General features: G+C 37.9%; 1 protein-coding gene across 4 annotated transcripts; it reads left to right on the top strand.

Moving 5' to 3' along the window:
• The first annotated feature begins 1,451 nt into the window (after positions 1-1,451).
• LOC122085385 (nucleobase-ascorbate transporter 12-like) lies at positions 1,452-19,398 on the top strand. Of its 4 annotated transcripts, XM_042653779.1 has the most exons (11): positions 1,458-2,206; positions 2,312-2,409; positions 2,513-2,683; positions 5,968-6,068; positions 6,971-7,106; positions 9,263-9,313; positions 9,431-9,718; positions 13,367-13,601; positions 17,243-17,529; positions 18,375-18,599; positions 18,722-19,398. In XM_042653779.1, exons 1-10 carry the CDS (start codon positions 1,714-1,716, stop codon positions 18,594-18,596), a joined length of 2,082 nt encoding a protein of 693 aa, XP_042509713.1. In that variant the 5' UTR covers positions 1,458-1,713; the 3' UTR covers positions 18,597-18,599; positions 18,722-19,398. The 4 variants fall into 4 exon arrangements, 3 of the variants coding, with proteins under 3 accessions (XP_042509713.1, XP_042509712.1, XP_042509714.1); XR_006142117.1 differs by lacking the exons at positions 18,375-18,599; positions 18,722-19,398 and adding an exon at positions 16,366-16,636 and having other exon boundaries at positions 1,452-2,206; positions 17,243-17,378; XM_042653778.1 differs by having other exon boundaries at positions 18,375-19,398.
• Positions 19,399-20,371: the final 973 nt, after the last annotated feature.

The raw sequence follows: 20,371 nt of genomic DNA, 5'->3' as shown, positions 1-20,371 counted from the left end.
GTGACTTGTTACGAGAATTACGATGCCTCGTGTGTCCCTTCCTTTACCCCTAACGATGAATATTAGATCCAGCTCAAAGCCAAAAGAAAAACAAAGCAAAACTAGGCCCAGAAATAAGTGCAAAAGGTGGAGAGTTGGACTGCAATAGACAAAAAAACAAATCAAGTCGTTAGAGTTGTCTCGTCAAAAAGTAGTTGGGACTTTTGGAGTAGTACTTTGGTCCGCCTCAGTGGCTGTGCTTCGCTTTACCCCGGAGTAATTTGCGACAAGCGTGGTCGGTTCGTGTCGTCATCCTTTAACTAAGGCCGGGATAAAATCATCGATAATTCGGATCATACAATTTCATGAAATACCATTTTTAGGGGATGACGCATGACTGATACCAATGTAATGGTCCAGATCTAGTACAACTAATAAAACCTTAAATCAGTGAAAAATCATTTAAATCAGATATGGACCATTGCATTGGTATCAACCACATATCACCCGTGAAAGTGGTATTTCACAGAATTGTACCAGATCTAAATTACAGACGATTTTTTTCCCCTGAGGCCCTAACCAAGAGACGGTGGTACGGTGCCATCTAAAGGCTATCCGAAAGAGACCGATTGGTATGGATTGAAATAGATACCCTTCCAATGATTGCGAACCAAAGATACGTAAAACAAATTTTTTTTTTTAAACAGGAATAAATCAGGTCCGTTCTAGCCCTGTCTAGATAAATTCAATAAGTATCACCTAAGACCAATCTTAATCCAAAAATCAAGATTAGGAACCTTAACTTCGATAATGGTGGCTCACCTCTTGGTTTTTCAATGGATTTTATCCTCTCCACGACTGGAGAGAGCTCAGCCATATTCTATTAGTTGAAATTAATCTCAATACGCACCCGACCATATGGGCATGCCCCTAAGGGGCATTGTTAAATTGTAATAAATAGTTTTTACCTAAGATTGGAATCTTTATTAACACACCGTTCATCTGATGAGAAATCTGAAGGTTTCTATTGGTTTGAAGGCAACACGTACATGTTTGAATGGTATGTTCGCTTTTCATCACAGGATTCATCACTTATTAGGTGCATCGGGATTATTCGATTATGCATTTATGTATGTTGATTGAGAATCAATCAATTATTTTAATTAAAAACAATAAACTACTAAATAAAAGGGCACAAAAATCACAAAACGCCCGTTCAATCGGGGCATGCTACACAGAGCGGCTGTAATTCATGGAGGGTCCTGTGGCGAATCTGAGCCGTTGGTCGACAGTTAGATATAGAATTTTTTTTTAGTAAATAGTTAGATATAGAAATCGGTGGTCTATGTCGGTGTAAACTGAATGAGCTGTCCGCCATCTCTATCGTCCATTACATCATCCGAATATATCGGCCAATGGAGAGAAGAAGAAAATAGAAACTCCGTTCTCTTTCTCTTTCATAGTCTCACGCTCTCACTCCACACTCCACACTCCACACTCTTTGACTCTACCTCTCTAATCTTTAGTTGTCACCCGTTTTGGCGTTTCTCCGTGCCAACGTACACACGACTCTCTCTCTCTCCCTGGGCACTGAAAGTAGCAGCTTGCCCAGAAATTCACCTCCCCTTCCTTTCTCGAAACCCTAAGCAACTAAGCTAGTTGATAGCGATCAGATCTACAGACATTTTATGCATTTGTTATCCAGTGAAGCAGCTTTAGCTAGTGGGAGTTTAAATGGCGAACTCCGACCCAACAAGACGACCGAGGCCGGGACCATGGCCGCCGACACCCGAGGCCACTGCAGTGCCATCGTCGTGGGCCAAGAGGACTGGATTCAGAGCGAGGTTCTCTGGTGAGACGAATGCGAGTGATTCTGGTCAGATTATTCCAGTTCCAAAACCTAAGGAGGCGGAGCCACAAGTGGATCTTGAATCCGGTCGAGCTCGGGCGCCTCCAGCTGCGAATGGTGAGCATGAGAGTGAGAAAATGCCAGTGTCGACCGATAGAGATCAATCTGTTAAGAAGAGAAGGGAGACGGAGGGAACTGCAAGGAGCGCAGCAGCGCCCAATACCAACGGCCAGGCTCGGTCTGACCCTCCGCCTCAGCCTCCAAAACCCAGCCGAGAAGAAGAGGTCGTTGGTGTCTTGCCTCAATCCATTGACGACCAAGGGTTTGCGGGACATCACACTCATATGAAATACGAGCTCAGAGATAACCCTGGCCTCGGTGAGTTTTGTTCAAATCAAATTATTTTCTTTCACAAAACAAGTGCCTTATAAATATCTGTTACGGCTATTAATATGTGACGGCTTTAACTGTGAAATGTTTCAGTTCCCATTGGTTTGTATGGACTTCAGCATTATCTTTCCATGTTGGGTTCCTTGATTCTAATTCCACTTGTCATAGTTCCAGCGATGGGCGGCAGTCATGTGAGCTTCTATAACTATTCCTATTGTTACTATTGGGAGATCTCTTTTTGTTGGTGCATGTTGTTTTAGGTTACTTGATCTAATGGATGTTAGTGAGTGTCAGGAGGATACTTCTGTGGTGGTATCTACTGTACTATTCGTTTCAGGGATGACAACACTGCTGCACACGTTCTTCGGGTCTAGGTTACCGTTGACACAAGGTCCATCTTTTGTTTATCTGGCTCCAGCACTGGCAATAATTAACTCACCTCAGTTCCAGGGACTGAGTGGAAATGTAGGTTTCTTCAATACTGTTAGGATTTTTAAGTTCTTAGTAATTTTCAGTAGGATTTCTATACTCTTCATTTTACATCAAAGGATCTAGTGCAGTGAAAATGGTTCTCCATACCATGTAAGATTTACATGCAATTAACTAATGCGTATCCTACAAATGACCTTCGAGCTCATACCTTGAAACGATCCATTTTGTGTTCTTTCTTGTGGAAGTCACTATTTTTTTTTAGTAGGAAAAAAAAAAAGGAGAAAAGAAAAGAAAAGAAAAAAGAACATGATGCAACTTATTGAGTGAAAATGAAAAACAAATAATTTCTTATATATATATATATATATTTTTTTTTTCAAATTCAATTTCTAGATTGGATGTTGAGGATTTCCTTATTTTTCTTGGGATATGGAGTTACACGGGCCTTCCAAGAGGTGGGAAACTTATTGAGCATTACCGTTCATGCTGTGTATAAAGTGTACTCTAGTCTAAATTTGTGTTTTTAGTATATAATAGTTTTGCTAAGTGAGATTCCCTGCATTCCAGCAATCCTGAGATAGTTTTGTTCACAAAGATCATCACCTCCCCTGGTTTTATCTTTAGAAATTGGTTGAATTAGCTCCTACTTTCCTCCCCATAATCAGCAAGTTTGAATCCCCCTCTCCTCAAATCTAAAAGTGAACAATGATGGAAGCTCTATGGCCAGGAGGGTTTTAGGTAGCGTGGTGACTAAATGGGTCATAAACTGTTGAGCACTCTTTCTTTTTTGGGGAATATTAGTATTAGGGTATTGGATCACTGCAGACCTGAAAGCTCTTACATTTGGTATATTGTTGTACCCATTTGTTTGTGAAAGGTCCTGTGGCTTGGGTCTTTAGGGGGTGATATTTCTGAGGTGAAGGCACTTCGAGGTTTATGTATATTGCTAATCATTTCAGGTTTCTTTGCACTTCTAGGATTTCTCTTTCAGGTGAAAGTAAGATCAGCTAACTCACTTGTAGATGAATTAGCTAAGTGCAGTGTTGCTAGATCTTATGTGTGTACTAGGGTATTTCTTGTGTAGCACTTGCATTTATTTTTGGGGGTGGGAGGAGGTTGGGTTGTAATTTTATTGTTCTTCTTCTTTCCCTTTTGGCAGGTTGTTTTGCTTTTCCCTTATTGAGAGTTTGTAAAATGTTTTCTGTAATTGGGAAAATATTCTCGAATTCCTATACCCAATGAGAGCAATTTCTTACAGTTGGTGGACGATGGTTCCTGTTTTGTTTTTTCACTAAGTCAATTCTAAAATCTATCAAATTAGTTTGTCGTCAAGGGGAAACTGTATTTGTGGGAAAGTTCAAAGCGGATGATAAGTCCTGAATTAAGGGGCAAAAGAGTTAAAAGTAGACCTTTTAATCTATGCTTTACACATTGTTAGAGAATATGAGAGCATGTATCGGTTGGAGGGCTATGGGTGACCATAGACCTCCATACCGTGGGATTATGTTTGATATATCTTTGCTAGTGTCCTATTGGGCTTAGGATAGTTGTTAGCTAAGTTAGAGTTAGTCTGGGTTTAGGATAGTTGTTAGCTAAGTTAGAGTTAGTTTCCTATTTTGATTATGGATTCTACTTTCCTATTTGGGTTATGACTATGCAGTAGGTAGTCTATATATTGAATGAAAGGGAAAGTCCCAAACATACGGTTGTGACTCCCAAGTTACATCAATCTCGTTGTCTCTTTCTTCTTCTTTGATTTTGGTTCTCAAATCTTTACACACAGTATGCATGTCCTGCCTTAAAATGAAGTTCCACTTATCACTGAGACATGATTGGTTGATTATGATGTTGTTGATATCTCCACGGATGTACTCATTATACCTCTGGTCAATACCAGAATTGAAGGACTTCTACTTTTGGGGTGGTTTAAGGCAAGGTCAAAGAAAGAGTGTGTCCTTGCAAGTACTGTATGGAGAGAATTATATGCTTGAATAAATAAATAAAAATAAAAAAAGAATAGGAACATTGGGTGGAAGTCCGAGCAAGTTATTAGAAGTGACCATGTTGTTGATTGTTTTCCACTCTCTGATGCAGAAGCAGTGGAAAATAGGTAAAATAATTGGAAGCAAATCAGTATTAATAATATTTATGGAAAGGGAAGGAGGTAGAAATATGGTAGCACAATGCTTCATGTTTTGTATGGCTTGGATATCCTTTAAGAGTTTAGCATTAACTAGTTAAGGAATTTTGAGATAATAGTAGAAGCTATATAACAATCTAAATCTAGGATAAAGGCTCCAACATGTCAGTAAATTGTGGCTGCATTTCTTTATAAAGTAGTAGATTATGATTATATTATGCTGTTCATGTGATAATGTGTCGTGGGGAATTTTTTCAAGACATTTTAAGTTGAGCTATGAGGGCTTTTTTATATGCTAATTCAACTTTAAGGACTCACTTTTTTCCTCTTTAGTGTCTAATTTGTTATACAGAACACTGTTGCAGACAAAAAAAAACCATTATTATTATTATTAATTTTTTTTTTTGAGGGGGTTGAATGAATACCATCAGAGAGTTACATATGGAGGCAAGAGGCCCATTGTTGAGCTTCTCCTCAGATCTGTTGAAGGGGATTTTGATAGCTGATGTAGGGTCTGAATGAACCTGATTCATGAGTCAGATCTCCAGTGGAGTTTCCAAATTGTGATGGAATTATAGTGGGATTATGGTTGTTACCTAATTTAGTGATGTCATCTAGTGAATGACATTCTGTTATTGTTAGAAAATGAATGATAAAATGAGATTCCCTGGCCAGTGGTAGGGCCATGAAGAGGGGTGCAATATGGTTGCCAAATGGGTCCAGCTGGGCTTGCAGCCAACTGTTTTCTTTTAGAGCCTCTTCACATCAAACCTTCACCTTTGGAATTGAGGATAAGAGGTCCTGGAATTCTTATCCATGTGTTTGTCTTCTTTTAGAGCCTCTGTATACCTAGGATTAGAAATCTAGTTGAAAACCCAAAACCACCCTGGCCAAGGGGGGAAAAAAAAATAATTAAAAAAAAAAAAATTCATGTATGTTTATATTTCACTATACAGAAATTTGTTGATCACTATGAGCTTGACCATCCTTCTGAAGATTATTTTTCGCCATACAGAAATGGCTTGAACACTATGAGCTTCTTCAGATCTATCTTATAATATATTCTTACATTCTGTTATATGATCATTTGATTATAGTAAACTCATTACTCATTTAATAGCTTATTTATTCATGATGGCTTGAATTAGAGCTCATCATAAATTATTTAATATTGCAGAATTTTAGGCATGTTATGAAGGAGCTGCAGGGAGCTATTATTATATCTTCTGCATTTCAAGCAGTATTGGGGTATAGTGGGATCATGTCAGTCTTTCTGAGGTTTGCTTCTTAGTATCTCCGCGGTTGTTTTATATTTATCTCTATTGGTTTCTTTATGGATGGATGTGGATTGGCAAAAGCAAGGAAAGTGATTCATCAGTTTTTAAGAAGCACGGAGAACTATGCAGCTCTCTATAAATTCTCTTGTCTTTGATAAACAAAATAAAAGCTTCTGCAGTTTGTAAAAATGTTGGATTGATTCTTAATGATAAAATTGAGTCTTCTCATCACCATTAAATATTTCATTTTTCTGCTGTTGATGGAGTAGATGTTGGTAATAATACCTGAATGAATGTTATAAAGCTTATTGAGATTTGTGTTGCGAAACGAGGAGAGTAGAAGGGAAGAAAATCAAACCAAGATCACAATGGATGTGCATGTTAGTACATTGGGATTCCCTCACCCCCATTTCTACCCCTTTGAAAGTGAAATTTACCAATGTTCAAAAGATGTTAACGTATGGCATGAGTTGTACCTCTCGAATTTGACAGATTTTTTTTTTCCCATGTGCAAGCTTAAACCTTATAAATGTGCCTTTGAGCTTCTTGTGGACTTTGGAGTTGTTTTTTTCATTCCTTCGTCCTTTCAGCTTCCCCTTTTTTCAGCTGTTCTCTACTCTTGAGCCTTGACAAGGTTAAGATTGGTGAAGAAAATTAGAGAAATTAGATGTGGAATTGAGTTATTTTGTATACATCATAAATCTAACAGAATATTGTTGTAAAAGCTTATAAATGGTTTTCCTTGGACAAGGTAGTAGAAATTGATATTTATGAGATTACTATATCTTAGCTTTCAAATCACAGAATATGTCCTGTAATTATTTTCCACTGACTCAATGCATTCTAGATACTGTTCTTAGCATTTCCAATTGCTCATCTTTATGCAAATTCTTTTCTTCTCAGGCTGATCAATCCAGTGGTTGTAGCCCCTACAATTGCTGCTGTTGGACTCTCCTTCTATAGTTATGGTTTCCCTCAAGTGGGTAACTGCATTGAGATTGGCGCAGTGCAGATATTGTTGGTCATTATTTTTTCGCTTGTAAGTACAGTTGTTCACAATAGCCAACCCAGATTCTTCTTATGCTCATGTTAAGTTTTTGGATTTAATTTGCGTGTTTAACATTCTCGATTTAACACGAGGGATGGCTAACGCTGGTTTTATTATTTTTGCCATTACTAACTTTTCTCTTATACTCAACTCACCCTTATCCCTACTAAATGGGACGGCTACATGGAGTTTTCTCCAATCAGTTTTATTCAAAGCCATACTTGTTACTAATCCTTAGTTGTACATGTCTTTCCTCACCACTTCTCGTAGAGTCATTTTAGGCCTACCCCTAGGCCCTAGCTTGTTTAGCTCCTTCAATCTGAATTGAATCACCACTCCGCACTGGAGCATTCAAAGGCTTGAGATGCACATATCTATGCCATCCCAAATGACTTCCTCACAACTTATCATTTATAAGAGTTACTCCTTGTTTAGTTCCAATTTTTCCTTTCCTTATTTTATCTTACCACTCATCCATCTCAAAATCCTCATTTCAGTTACATTAAGTTTGTTTATGTTGTTTCTTCACTGCTCAACAATCAACTCCATACATCATTGCTGGTTGTATAAACTGTCCTATAAAAATTTCCTTTGAGTTTACACTCCGAATCTCCACTTCATCCACCCTATTAATTTTTAGTGTAACATTATCCCTCGATTTCTCTCTCCCCCTCTTTGTATTTTATTTTTTTTATTTATGATTGAATTTAGGTCCCTAAAACTTTCACTTTGCGGTATCTCCCAATCATCAATTGTCACCACCTCTCTTTCAGTCCTATTGTTACTAAAGTTACACACATATACTCTATTTTTGTCCTACTTACCTTGAAACTTTTTGATTCCAAGGTTGATCTCCATAATTTTGATTTTGCATCTACCCTTGCTTTTGTTTCATCCACCAAAACAATATCATCAACAAAAATCATACACCAAGGGTTTGATCTTAAATGTCTCTAGTCAACTTGTCTATGATTAACATAAACAAATATGGGCTTAAGGTTAATCCTTGATGTAATCTAATTATAATTGAGAATTCACTACTCTTCCCCTCCCTCGAGTTCTTACACTAGTCACTACACCTAGGAGTGTAAGTTTGGCTCTGACAGCCGGAACATGCCCTGCCCGAATAGGGCTGAGCTAAGATTTCTGACCCTGAGGGTGGGTTAGGGTCGAAAAACACTGATCCTGGGTCAGGGTTGGACCGGGCTTGGGTTGAGGCCTAGGCCCAGCCCTGAGTTTAACCTTGATTTATATAATAAAATTTAGAGTTTTCGTCCTATCCTTTTATATAGAATAATGAAATCTATGTCATTGATTCTTATACCCAATTTATACAGAAGTTTCTAATTTCATCATATACAAAATTCTGTAATTGCTACCAATATTCGATGTACTTGTCGAATGCGACTTCGACCCCGACTGAAAAAACAAGATCCACGAGGGTTAGCCCAACCTTGGCAAAAATCAGGGCCAATTAGGGCGAACTCGGCCCAATCAGGGTCAATTAGGGCCTAGTTGGGTTGGCATGAGCATTTCAGGGTTGGGTTGGGCATGGCTTGAATTTTGGGGACCTGGGGTTGGGCTGGGGTCTTAAGAAACCTGGGCCTATTTCATGCCTAGCTATACCATTATACATAGCTTTAACCATTTCACATACTCGAAACACTTTTCTTCTCTAATACTTGCCCAACTAACTCTCTAGGGGAGTATTATAAGCTTTTTCTAAGTACATTCTCTAAATCTTTCCATTAGTCTCCTACGCAAATAAATATTTTTTGTGGATGATTTTTCTGGCATAAAACTGAATTAGTTATCCGAAATATTAGTTTCTTGTCTCAAGGGGGTTTCAATTACTCTCTTCCCTTCTTGTGCTTAATTTTATTAAACAACTTATTGAACTTAGTAGCCAAGTTATTCCACAATTCCTAAGCTCTTCCACACCTCTATTGGAATTCCGTCTAGACCTATTGTTTTACTTATTTTCATCTTCTTTAAAGTTTCCTTTACATTAGACATCTTAATTATTCGTATATATCTATGGTTTGTGATTTCTTGATGGTTTTTAGTTATACCACCTTCTAAAACATGTTTTCCTTGTAAATGAGTCTCAAATGTCTAACATGCTTTTCCTTGTAAATTTGCTGCAGTATCTTCGTAAAATATCTGTCTTCGGTCATCGTATGTTTCTAGTTTATGCAGTAAGTCTATAATTCTTTTTGTTCAATGATTCCTTTATTTTCAGTACATTTTATTATGTTATTGGAAAATACTTCCAATGAGTGTGATTGACGTGTTTTTTTTTTATGTTCTTGCAGGTTCCCTTGAGTCTTGCAATCACATGGGCTGCAGCTTTCCTTCTTACTGAAGTTGGTGCCTATAATTACAAGGGTTGTGATATAAATGTACCTGCCTCAAATATTATATCTGAATCCTGCAGAAAACATGTTTTGAGGATGAAGCACTGTCGAGTTGATACTTCTCATGCACTGAAATCTTCCCCATGGTTTAGATTTCCATACCCGTTACAATGGGGTACACCTATCTTTGACTGGAAAATGGCTTTAGTAATGTGTGTGGTGTCCATAGTTGCATCAGTTGATTCAGTGAGTTCCCTGCCTCTTCTTAGCATGGTTTTAGAAATTTTATTGGAAATCATTGTATTTTGCAGTGTTCCAAGGTATGTCCTTGGTGGATGAAGGGCAGGGTGCTAGTGCACGGTTCGGGACTGGTATCAATCACCACCGATTCCGTTGCTGATACGGATCGGCCATATCGGGCTGGATCTGACACTTTTGCCCCTCAAGATACCAATATGGGTATTTTTTTCCCTTTTTTTTGACCTCCCCTGTTTCAACACCACAAATATGGATCGGACAATACAAACGGTACGATCCTGATACCCATAACCATGTTGAAGGGTGGCATATACATGATTACGTGGTTGCCCAGGATTCCAGGTGTATACCTAGGCCACTAGGCAAAAATATGGGCATATAATTTTGACATAAGCCCCTACGTATTCAGTTGTACTGATAATGATGAATTTGGCTTTTGTTGATGGTATGTAGGTACAATATCTCAGCTTTAACATATCTTGTTTTGTTGCCTTTGATATAGATTTTGATACTAGAAGTCTTACAGGTGCTAGGATAATGTAACAGATCTGAACACTCAATAGGGCAAAGCAGAGACGTCAGACGAGAAATAAAGAAAGGAGAAGAAATACTGAATCATTAACAGAGGAAATTATGATAGTTGATTGTAGGTATAAATACCCGCAGGGACCTCTCTCATTGTCGATAGAGAGGAGAGATGGTTTTGGGAGTGGCCACCTAGATAAGGGTCCAGGACTCATATATGTCTTCCCCATTAGGGGGAGAGAAGAACTCCAATGGAGGGCACTGGTCTGCTCAGAGGTTGGGTAAGAGTCAAGTTACGAGTTGGGAAGGGTTAGGCACCCTATCCGCCTGGCTGAAACTGGTCTTCCTAAATCATTATGTTCCCACAAAATGTAAATACAGTATTGAAAGGGATTATGCAAAGTTACTAGAGGTCCAAAGATGTTGAGGTTGCCTCAATCGAGGTCTACAATTAAAGATTCCATTTGAACGGTCTTTATTGGTCGACATGAATTGATGAGAATTTTGGGGAGTTAGGGGTCTCGAACACCCTCCTTGGCAAGTGGAGTCCAATGATATTGATTGGGTGTCAATCGGACTCCCACAAGAAAAGATTCTTTTTCGATGGCCGGGATTGGTTGACGGAATCCGCTGGGAAAAATGAGGGATTTGGGGTTAGAACTACATATTCACGGTAAATGGAGTCCCATGGCATTGATTGTTATGAGTGTCAATTTCAAACCAAAACCAAAAAACTAAAACCAAGTTAAAACCGAGTCAAACCGAATTGAAGTAAATCAGTTTGGTTTTGGTTTCAGTTTCATGACTAAAACCATAAAGACAAACCGAATTACCTATTTTCAAACCGAATAAGAAACCAAATAAAATTATATTCTTTTTACCATTTCAATCACTGTGGAAGATAAATTTTATTCCTTTTAAATGTTTGATAAAAGTTTGGTGAATCATGAACCTAACAAATAGTTTTTTTTTGGTGAAGATGTAAAAAAGTTGGTCCAAACACCTAAAATAGGACAAAGTAATATGAAGCCGAATTAAAACCAAAACCAAACCAAATCGAATTGTTTTTGGTTTCTAAAAAGTGCTCGTATTCTCAGTTCGTTTTGGTTTTGTTTTCTACATCCTATGTCTTGAACCAAACCGAAACCAAATTGAATAACTGACCGAACCAATTGACACCCCTATTGATTGGGTGTCAATCGGACTACCACAAGAAAAGATTCTGTTTCAAGGGTTGAGGTTGGCTGGTGGAATCCGTAGGTAAAAATGGGGAATAGGGGTTAGAGCTACCTATTCATAGAAAATGGAGTCTAATGACGTTGATTGGGTATTAATCAGACTCTCTCGGGAAAAGATCCTACTTTGAGGGTTGGGATTGGCCGATGGATTCTGCGTCCATTTTGTTTTATTTAAGCCATGCACACGATTTAAAAACCCATTTTATTTGATTTTAAACCCTTATTTGGTAATTTGAAAATAGACGGGATAATATTTCATAGTATGGCGAGGTTTTGCAGAAAACGCGGTAGCACAACGGCTTATAAGGGCCAAAGGATAATTTGGAGATTACTAGAATAGTAGGAAAGCAGTAGAAGTTTTGGAGATGACCAGAACTGTTTACTCTAAGAAAGCGGTAGAATCCTGGAGATAACCTGCATTGTTTATTCTGGAAAGCTAAAAGCTCTAGAAAAACCAGACAACAACTCAGCCGTATCTCAACTAAATGGGTTTAGCTACATGGATCCTTGCCCTCTAAGCAGCTCTATTCGACACCATACTTGATAAAAGGCCTAAGCTATACATGTCTTTCCTCATCACTTCTCCTAAGGTCATCGAATTACTATTAAAGGCATGCCAAAGTTCAATTTCAGCCCATTAGACTCCCACCAGCACCTTATGGGCATCCCAAGCTAGCGCATAGGCTTCCATACGGGATTAATGTCTAATGCAACTACCTTAGCTTAGTTTAATTTGCATTTAGCAGATGGGATGAACACTAGTATTTTTTGGGATTGTTATTCATATGTTGAAAATCCAACTGAAGTTTCTTGAACTTCTAAAACTTTTCGTGTGGTACTGGATGTAGTATGTATATATGTTGCACATATGCAGATCATGCAAATGACTGGTTGTTTTTGGAGAAATGCATGATAACTTGAAAATTGTCACTTGGAAACTGTGGTATAGGCATGGTTTTAAAGTATCTCCGATACCGATACGATACCCTCCGATACGTATCTTAAATTTAGCCGACCGATACGATATACACCGATACGGTACATGAAATTTTTAAAATCTTTTCGTATCGGTATATATCCTACGATACATACCGATATGCATCAATACACCACCAATACGATATGATATGCACGGATACGACTATGGAAATAATAAAATTGGGGTGAAATTTACGTTTTGGTATGTGTCGATACGTATCAGTATATATCGAATGGTACGTATCGGTGAGTATCGGTTATGTACCGATACAGCGCGCTACGATCATATAATGACTATGATCGGTAATTTTTCAGAAAAACATGATTTTTTAAGGGGTTTTTATTCCAAAGTTGCAGCCAATCATATTTCTCTTTAACTAAAGTGGAAATCAAGGTTGGGAACAAGGATTTTACATTTATGGGACAACTACAAACCTTGAATTCTTAGTGCAATACCCTCAATTTAGTGTTTATGCATAATACATGTTATCAATAACTTTTTATTTTAACAAATTCTTTATGCAAAAGTGTTTAAAAAAATGTTTCCTATCCATTTATGTGTGCATCTTTAGAGTATCTTAGTGTATCTCCGATACAATACGATACACTCCGATATGTATCTTAATTTTGGCAGACCGATACGGAAACCGATACCGATACTTTAATCCTTGGGTATAGGAGAAATTTAGTGTATCCCCCCTTCATGATCTGACTTCAAAGCTTTTATTTACTTTCAAGATTTTCTAACAAACATATTGAGGGAAGTTTGCTGAGCATTGAACTCTGATTATATTTTGCTACATATAATTTCCTGTTTTGAGCTATTTTCATTGTTAAACAAAGTTAAAGATTGCTTCATTAGGAGCCCCTAATTTTCCTGCATGGTTATTCTTAGGTTGGTTCATACCACGCATCATCATTATTGGTTGCATCCAGACCTCCAACACCAGGTGTCGTCAGCCGTGGTATTGGTCTTGAAGGCCTTTCAAGTGTCTTGGCAGGTCTGTGGGGTACAGGAACTGGTTCTACGACTCTTACTGAAAATGTGCACACAATTGCAGTAACCAAAATGGGTAGCCGAAGATCAGTTGAGTTAGGTGCATGTATTTTGATACTCTTGTCTCTTGTCGGTAAGTGTGTTTCACAATTCTGTTTTATGAAGTTGAATTGCTGACTAGTAACTACAGAACATTTATGCGGAAACTAATCTCACTGTCATACATGCACAAGCTATTTTGACTTTGCAGACTGTTCCTTGAACTGACAGCCTGTATTTGGCCCTCGGTGGCATGGCCAAGACCGTTGTACTGGGATCAATCTTATGCCTCAAATGCAACTGGCAAAGTTTTCTCCTCCTCAACCCTTTGAGTTTGATCTCTCTTTGGCTTGGTCGTTAATTGTAGCAACTAAATACTCAACTCACCAAGCCTTTCCCCATCTACATGAATCTTTCTTTGCCATTCAGCTCTCTTTGAGCCACATGAATCCTGTTTTGTGGTTCTGGTCTATTTAGGGCCATATGTCAAAAGCATACTATCAATGGTTCCATCCAGGACATCTTTGTTTTTTATTACTCCACTGGTGTGTGTATTGGTTTCTGAAACATGCTTAGACCTTCTAAATTAGCTTGCCCTCATCTTTTCACTAACTGGTGCTCTTTTAAGTTCACTTGAATGGATTCATTCGTTTTAACTTTCCCATCTCATATAATATAGACGTTATTTATTTGTCTCATAACATCCAGCTCCATTTGTAGTTGGTTTTACAATTTTCTCATAATGATGACTCTTTAGCTTTTCATGGAATGTGTTGATGGCAAAATTCTCTGGACAACCTCCTTCACTTTATGTTTCCAATAAATCGTTACCTAAAAAAAAAAAAAAAAAATGAACCTCTTCAGTTCATTTAACGACTCATTGTTGTTGAAGTACTTTTTTTTTTCTCCAACCCATAATTAATGATTGAACCTGGACAAAGAAAATGGTCCCTGTGGTGTCATCAATCTTGGATCATTACATGGCTATTTATTAGTTTTAGTCCAAAGTAACTATTCTTTGACTTTTAATTGTTCCTTCTTAATTCTGACTTGGCATCCGCTCCATTTTTTTTTATCTTGTCAACCAAGATATACCATTAAAAAACGCATTACACTGTTGCATTTCATCCTGTTTATGTCTAGAGTCTAGTGATGCAGTTGAAACACAGAATTGGGCTTATTTTCATTTCCTTTAGTTGGGTTATATACATGTTTGGCCTTTAGTCCAATGAATAAGGATGATCCTGTCTTCCGACTACCCTGATGCATAAATATCATGTTATAGGATAACCCCGTCTTCAATTTGGGGCTGTCAGACTGGCCTTACCGTTCCATGGACGTAATGGATTACCCATTATTTCCTGAATTGCACTGCTTCATGCAAGATTTCGGGAATATAATCAGGCTTGCCTTGGTATTGTGGAGACTACCCTAAATGCTGGCATCATATTTATGACTCTTTACCCCAATTATATGGTTCCTTTATTAGATCCACATATTCCAGAAATGTTGCGAATTCAGATTCAAATACAAGGTTCTTCCCAAGCACTTACTACTTGTGTGGCTACCTTGCATCACCAGGTGGTTTATAGACTTCAGAATCTGTCATTGGAGATAACAAATTCATCCTTCATTTTTTGATGAAGTATCGTTTTTATCAGTCCAGTCACCGTCAACGCCTATATGCACTTTTTGTGCTAAGTCATATGGCTAAATCTGAGCATTTTAAGTTCCTCCCAGAGACATGGGTGATTTCTTATAAGCAAAGACATCAATAGTCTTGCCCTATACTGAGGAGTGAGGACTGACCCCTCTTGTAGAAGAATCTCTGATGGACAGATTTCTATAGTATTTCCCAGGAAAAAAAAAATACTAAAGTCTAAAGATTCTAGATCAGTCTTCTCCACTGAGAGCAATATGATTTCCATGGGTATCTTCACCAAATGATATCTCTTGCTACTCACATTTCCCTAGATCCGCTGTGAAGATATTTCTTCTTATCTTTAGATTTCCGTCAATAGCATGAGTAAGTGTGATGCTGATCGAAAAGATTGATCTGCTAGCATTGGGAAGAGAGAAAAATAAGGATGGAAGAAGGAGATCAAGGATGAGGAAGAAGGGAGAAAACCCAAATTGTTGGGGGAAAGAGGAGAGAGGCTAGATTGTGGGGAGGGGGAAGGAAAACCCTAAATCGTGGAGAGGGGAGTGAAGAGAGAGGAGTGAGAAGTGACAACAATCTCAACTCATTAATTAACTAATCTAATTCCATTCCATTCAATCAAATCAAGGTAGCTGAATAACCTGACATAAGATTTAAAAAATCAAACCTTATCTAAGAAAAGAGGAAATAAGTAAATAAAAGAAAAGATAAATTAGGTATCTCCCATGCATAGCTGTTTCGGGGAATCCTTGACTGACTGAACACTTGAGAAAAATAGGAAATAATAAAAGAAAACTAGACAATAAAGGAAACTTCCCACCTTGCGCAGACTAGGTTGGTTATCCTAAACATACCCAACAACTGAAATTAGTAACCAATAAAATATCCAACTTTGACTGGACTTATCCTAATCTGTTTATACAGCTGAATATTATAAAAAAAAAAAAAGAAAAAAGAAAAAGAAAAGAAAGTCCTCAATCACCACATGAATAGACTGGATTAGGCTAGTTAATTGAACTTGGTCATCCAGTCAATTGAACCAGAAAAGTTCAGATCTAGAACCTGCATTAAAGTGGCTTCTGTGTTCAGTCTTTTGTTGTCTGTTACGTTCTACTTAATCTCTAATTCACATGCAAGATTTGATCCATTTTCTTGGGGAGGCTGATGCTTCTGGCATATCTTTCTGGTTTGCTGGCAGTAGTTGATTCTTGGTCTACAAAATATGGAGTATGTTGTGAAACTTTGTCATTTTCTCAGTGCTGGACTGTGAGGAAGCTGTGAGATGGCAGAATCTTTGATGACAGGGTGCAGACAGTGAAGTGAACTTCCCATTCTTTTTGGACCAAATTCTTTCCAGTTTGGAAGGCTTTAACTTATCAACTCTAGCTGAGGAATGATTGGGGATTATTTGTGATGATGATTCCACGTAGTGGTTTGGTTTTGGGCTGATCATTTCTCTCATAAACTAGGTCGGTGTCATTTGCCCTTTGGGCTTTCTGTTGTTAAATTGTGCTCCCTTGCCAACCGCCCCCCACGAAAAAAAAAAAAAAAAAAAAAGTATAACAAAACAATAAAGCAATAAAGAAACAAGAAGTCCTCCGCTCGTACATAAATGTTATGCTCACTGTTTACATATGGTACGCATGAGGAAATTGTGAATCTTTCATGATCATTCAGCTTTGAGAGACTTGAGGCCTATTTTGCAGAACAGCAGAGTTACCTTCCATCCTTTATAGCATGAACCATCTTTCAGTTCAATTTTTTCCCCATGGCTGTCTTTTTTTATTTATGGTTAAGAAAACTGATAGCATCTGTGAGTTCTAACTTGTTAATCTAATTGATTGACTATTTAATTATTTATCAAACTTAGTGAAGTCAGTTATATTCTTAGGTTGGACCAAGCAGATATGACTATTTTAAGTATTTATCATGGCTTCCTTTTAGAGCCAAACTTGCTCAACTAAACTACGGAAATTTATTTAAATTTTCTCATTTGCTTTTTTCTTCTAATCCTTCTCTCTAGGTTTCACTCCCTTTGTACAACTCTACTCACATGCTTCTTGTCATGCTTACAGGAAAAGTTGGGGGTTTTATTGCTTCAATTCCTGATGTCATGGTGGCTGCATTGTTGTGTTTCATGTGGGCGATGCTTACCGCATTAGGGTTATCAAATTTACGGTACAGTGAAGCAGGAAGCTCCAGAAATATTATTATAGTTGGGCTTTCTCTGTTTTTCTCCTTGTCAATACCTGCTTACTTCCAGCAATATGGTGCTATTCCTAATGCCAACTCATCCGTCCCAAGTTATTTCCAACCATACATTGTATCATCTCATGGTCCTATTCGCAGTAAATATGGCGGGGTATGCTTCTCTGCTTGATTAAAATCTGTTGCTTCTTACTTTGTTTAAGCATTGTGGATTTATCTTTTTCCGAAAGGAACAATTAGTAATTTATGGGTTCCTTAGGAAGGCTAATTGCCTGGGATACAACAACAACTCCGCCTTATCCCAACTAAATGGGGTTGGCTACATGGATTTGCGAGATGGTAAAATAAAAGAAATAGAAAGAAAAAAACGAAAAAGAAGGGAAACCAAAAATGAAAGAAACAAAGCAACACCAGAGGAACATCCCACCGAAAAGGGGTCGGTTACATGGATCTTTGCCCTCCAAACTGTTTTGTTTGAAGTCATACTAGCGTCAAGACCTAGCCTTTGCATGGCAGATAAATGGGGAAGGCTAATTGCCTGGGATCTTAATGCTTTTTGGAGAACTCTTACAGGACTCATGTACCTGTCAGATAAAGGAAGAGAATAAGGTTGCTTGTCAATAGTTGATGTAATTTTCTGGTCATAGGATATCTGTTTATATCATAGTTGTCAAGGCATCCAGGCGCCTTGGTCAATTTAGTTGCCTAGGTGGGCACCTTGGTTACCTTCTTGGTGTCGCTTTGCATTCAGGCCCCCTCTAACGCCTTGGGTCGCCTAGATGCCATGAAAATTATGGTTTATATTATTATTTTGTGAGTCAGTGAAGTTACATTTGGTGGTGAGAAGAATGTGTATAAACAGTAATTTATTTTATTTTATTTTACTTTTTTGGGTTGGGGTTAATAATACTCAAATTTTTGGATAAGTTTACATATGGGGCACCTCCAAGTTGGAGTGCTGTGGTGAGATTATTAAGAAATTTTTTATTTTCTTTGCAGTTGAACTATGTTTTGAACACCCTGCTGTCATTTCATATGGTGATTGCATTCATCATTGCTGTAATCTTGGACAATACCGTACCTGGAAGTCGGCAAGAACGTGGGGTGTATGTCTGGTCTGAATCAGAGAGTGCAAGTAGAGAACCTGCAGTTGCCAAAGACTATGGGTTGCCTTTCAGAGTTGGACGAGTCTTCAGATGGGTCAAATGGGTTGGGCTTTGAGAGGTAAGGTTTTTATTAGATATATCCCATTGATTGTTTTCTCCCCTGCATTCATCAGATGTTGCCAGGCAGTGCAACTCAAAAGGATGATTCTCATACGTCAGATGGTCTTGAATCAAATGTAGAAAAATGGCATATGATGGATATTCTGTCAGGGGACATCTGTGAGATCAAGGAACAAATCCTCTTGTGCACTATAGGAGAGTCATGGAAAGATGTATCGGTGTTCTAATTCCAGTTATGAACAATGTATGTGATCTGAATCACAGGAATTTGCAACTTGGGATGGATTCTTCCTTCTCCCCCATTCTTAATGTTTGCGAGTTCAGTATTGGGATTTCCAGCTTCTGGGAGGGGATATCTGGAAGAATATTAGAATGAGTTAAAATTTTGTACAGCAATGGAGGCTAGGTTCTTTCTCAAGAATTGGTCTTTGATTATGGTCATGTGATGATACTTCTGAGAAATCTTCAGTTCTCATTCACCAACTTGTATAATCAACTGTTTTGAATGGTACAAATGTCAAGAAAATCCTATCTATGGTGCTTGGGCGTCCAATGGGGAGTGGGGTGGTGCCTGAGACTGCTGCCTCTTTCATGATTATCCAGCGAATTTCCATCTTCAACCTTTTTTGCTGCTCTGGTCTTTTAAGTGTGTACCCTCTTTGAGGTCTGAAGTCTGTTTCTAGAAAAAGTTTTAGTTATCGTTGCTGTAAATTGTTTAGACCATTACAATGATGTTTTATTTCGTAAATCCGAATATACAGACCAAGACTTAAATTTATATTACGTCAACTTGTTCATGGGCAGAGTTCGGAAATAACATTCTTCTTGTGTGCATTTTGGTTATAAATCTTACATTTTTTTGGTGGTTTTGCAGCATCTATTTGAAAGGTTTCAAGTGGCCTCTACTGGTGGCAATGTCTGTAGGTCTTCTTGTGCAAGATGGGGTCCGCACACCAACTCTGCAGCTTCTTGTTGCCTCTCCTACCTTCGCCTCGTCTAAACGAAATATCGATGTAGGTATAGGTTTCACAGATGAAGGCATTTACTGAAATTTATATGGATCCAACTGCAAAATAACAAGAATGATGAAGGAACAATAAGCTGGGATGCTTTCGAAAGGAAGCTACCAGGACTTGTTTCTAGCTCTCTCTCTCTCTCTCTCTCTCTCTCTCTCTCTCTCTTTTGAGGAGTAAAAAGGAAGAAATGAATCATAATGACAGATGATTCAGAAGAGAGGAAAGAGAGTAAAGAGTAGTAGTTGACTGCGTAGGGGCTAACAGCTGCCAGACGTTAGAAGAAAGCCCTCTTGCCGGGAATGTGTAACCAATGCAGATAACGACCGTTCAAGATAATATAGAGGCAAAAGTTTTCTGAGGAAAGAAATTAGATATTTGTCGTCAACAAGATGAAAATTTGAAGATTGAATTTCTATTAAGAGAAAAATTTCAAATTATTAGATAATAGAATGAAAAAATTAAGTAGCTCTCTTTTAATGTTCTCTTTGGCTGGAGATTTATTTTCATCGCACTAGGAAGTTTTAATTTCATGGAACTATTTGGTATTAATTTTGCATACAATTTTAGAAACATAAATTGAAGTTGAACAAAAATCTTGAAATAGTTATCGAGATGTTATTATTATTATTATTATTATTATTATTATTATTTTTCATATTAATTGTTTAACAATTAATAATGCATGCGAAGGATAGCACTACCCCGTGCTGACTTGCCCTTTATTATTATTTGGAGATGAAAAATTGAAGATAGA

Source organism: Macadamia integrifolia, chromosome 8, assembly GCF_013358625.1.
Source record: "Macadamia integrifolia cultivar HAES 741 chromosome 8, SCU_Mint_v3, whole genome shotgun sequence".
In the NCBI taxonomy this organism is placed as follows: Eukaryota; Viridiplantae; Streptophyta; class Magnoliopsida; order Proteales; family Proteaceae; genus Macadamia; species Macadamia integrifolia.
This window is presented reverse-complemented; position numbering and strand designations above follow the sequence as displayed.

Bases quoted from the DNA above. Each gene is read 5' to 3' on its own strand.
- LOC122085385 (XM_042653779.1), top strand. From the start codon at position 1,714: ATGGCGAACTCCGACCCAACAAGACGACCGAGGCCGGGACCATGGCCG. The intron at 9,314-9,430 runs GTAAGTCTATAA...ATGTTCTTGCAG, and splicing joins GTATGTTTCTAGTTTATGCA to GTTCCCTTGAGTCTTGCAAT. The intron at 9,719-13,366 runs GTGAGTTCCCTG...GGTTATTCTTAG, and splicing joins TAGTTGCATCAGTTGATTCA to GTTGGTTCATACCACGCATC.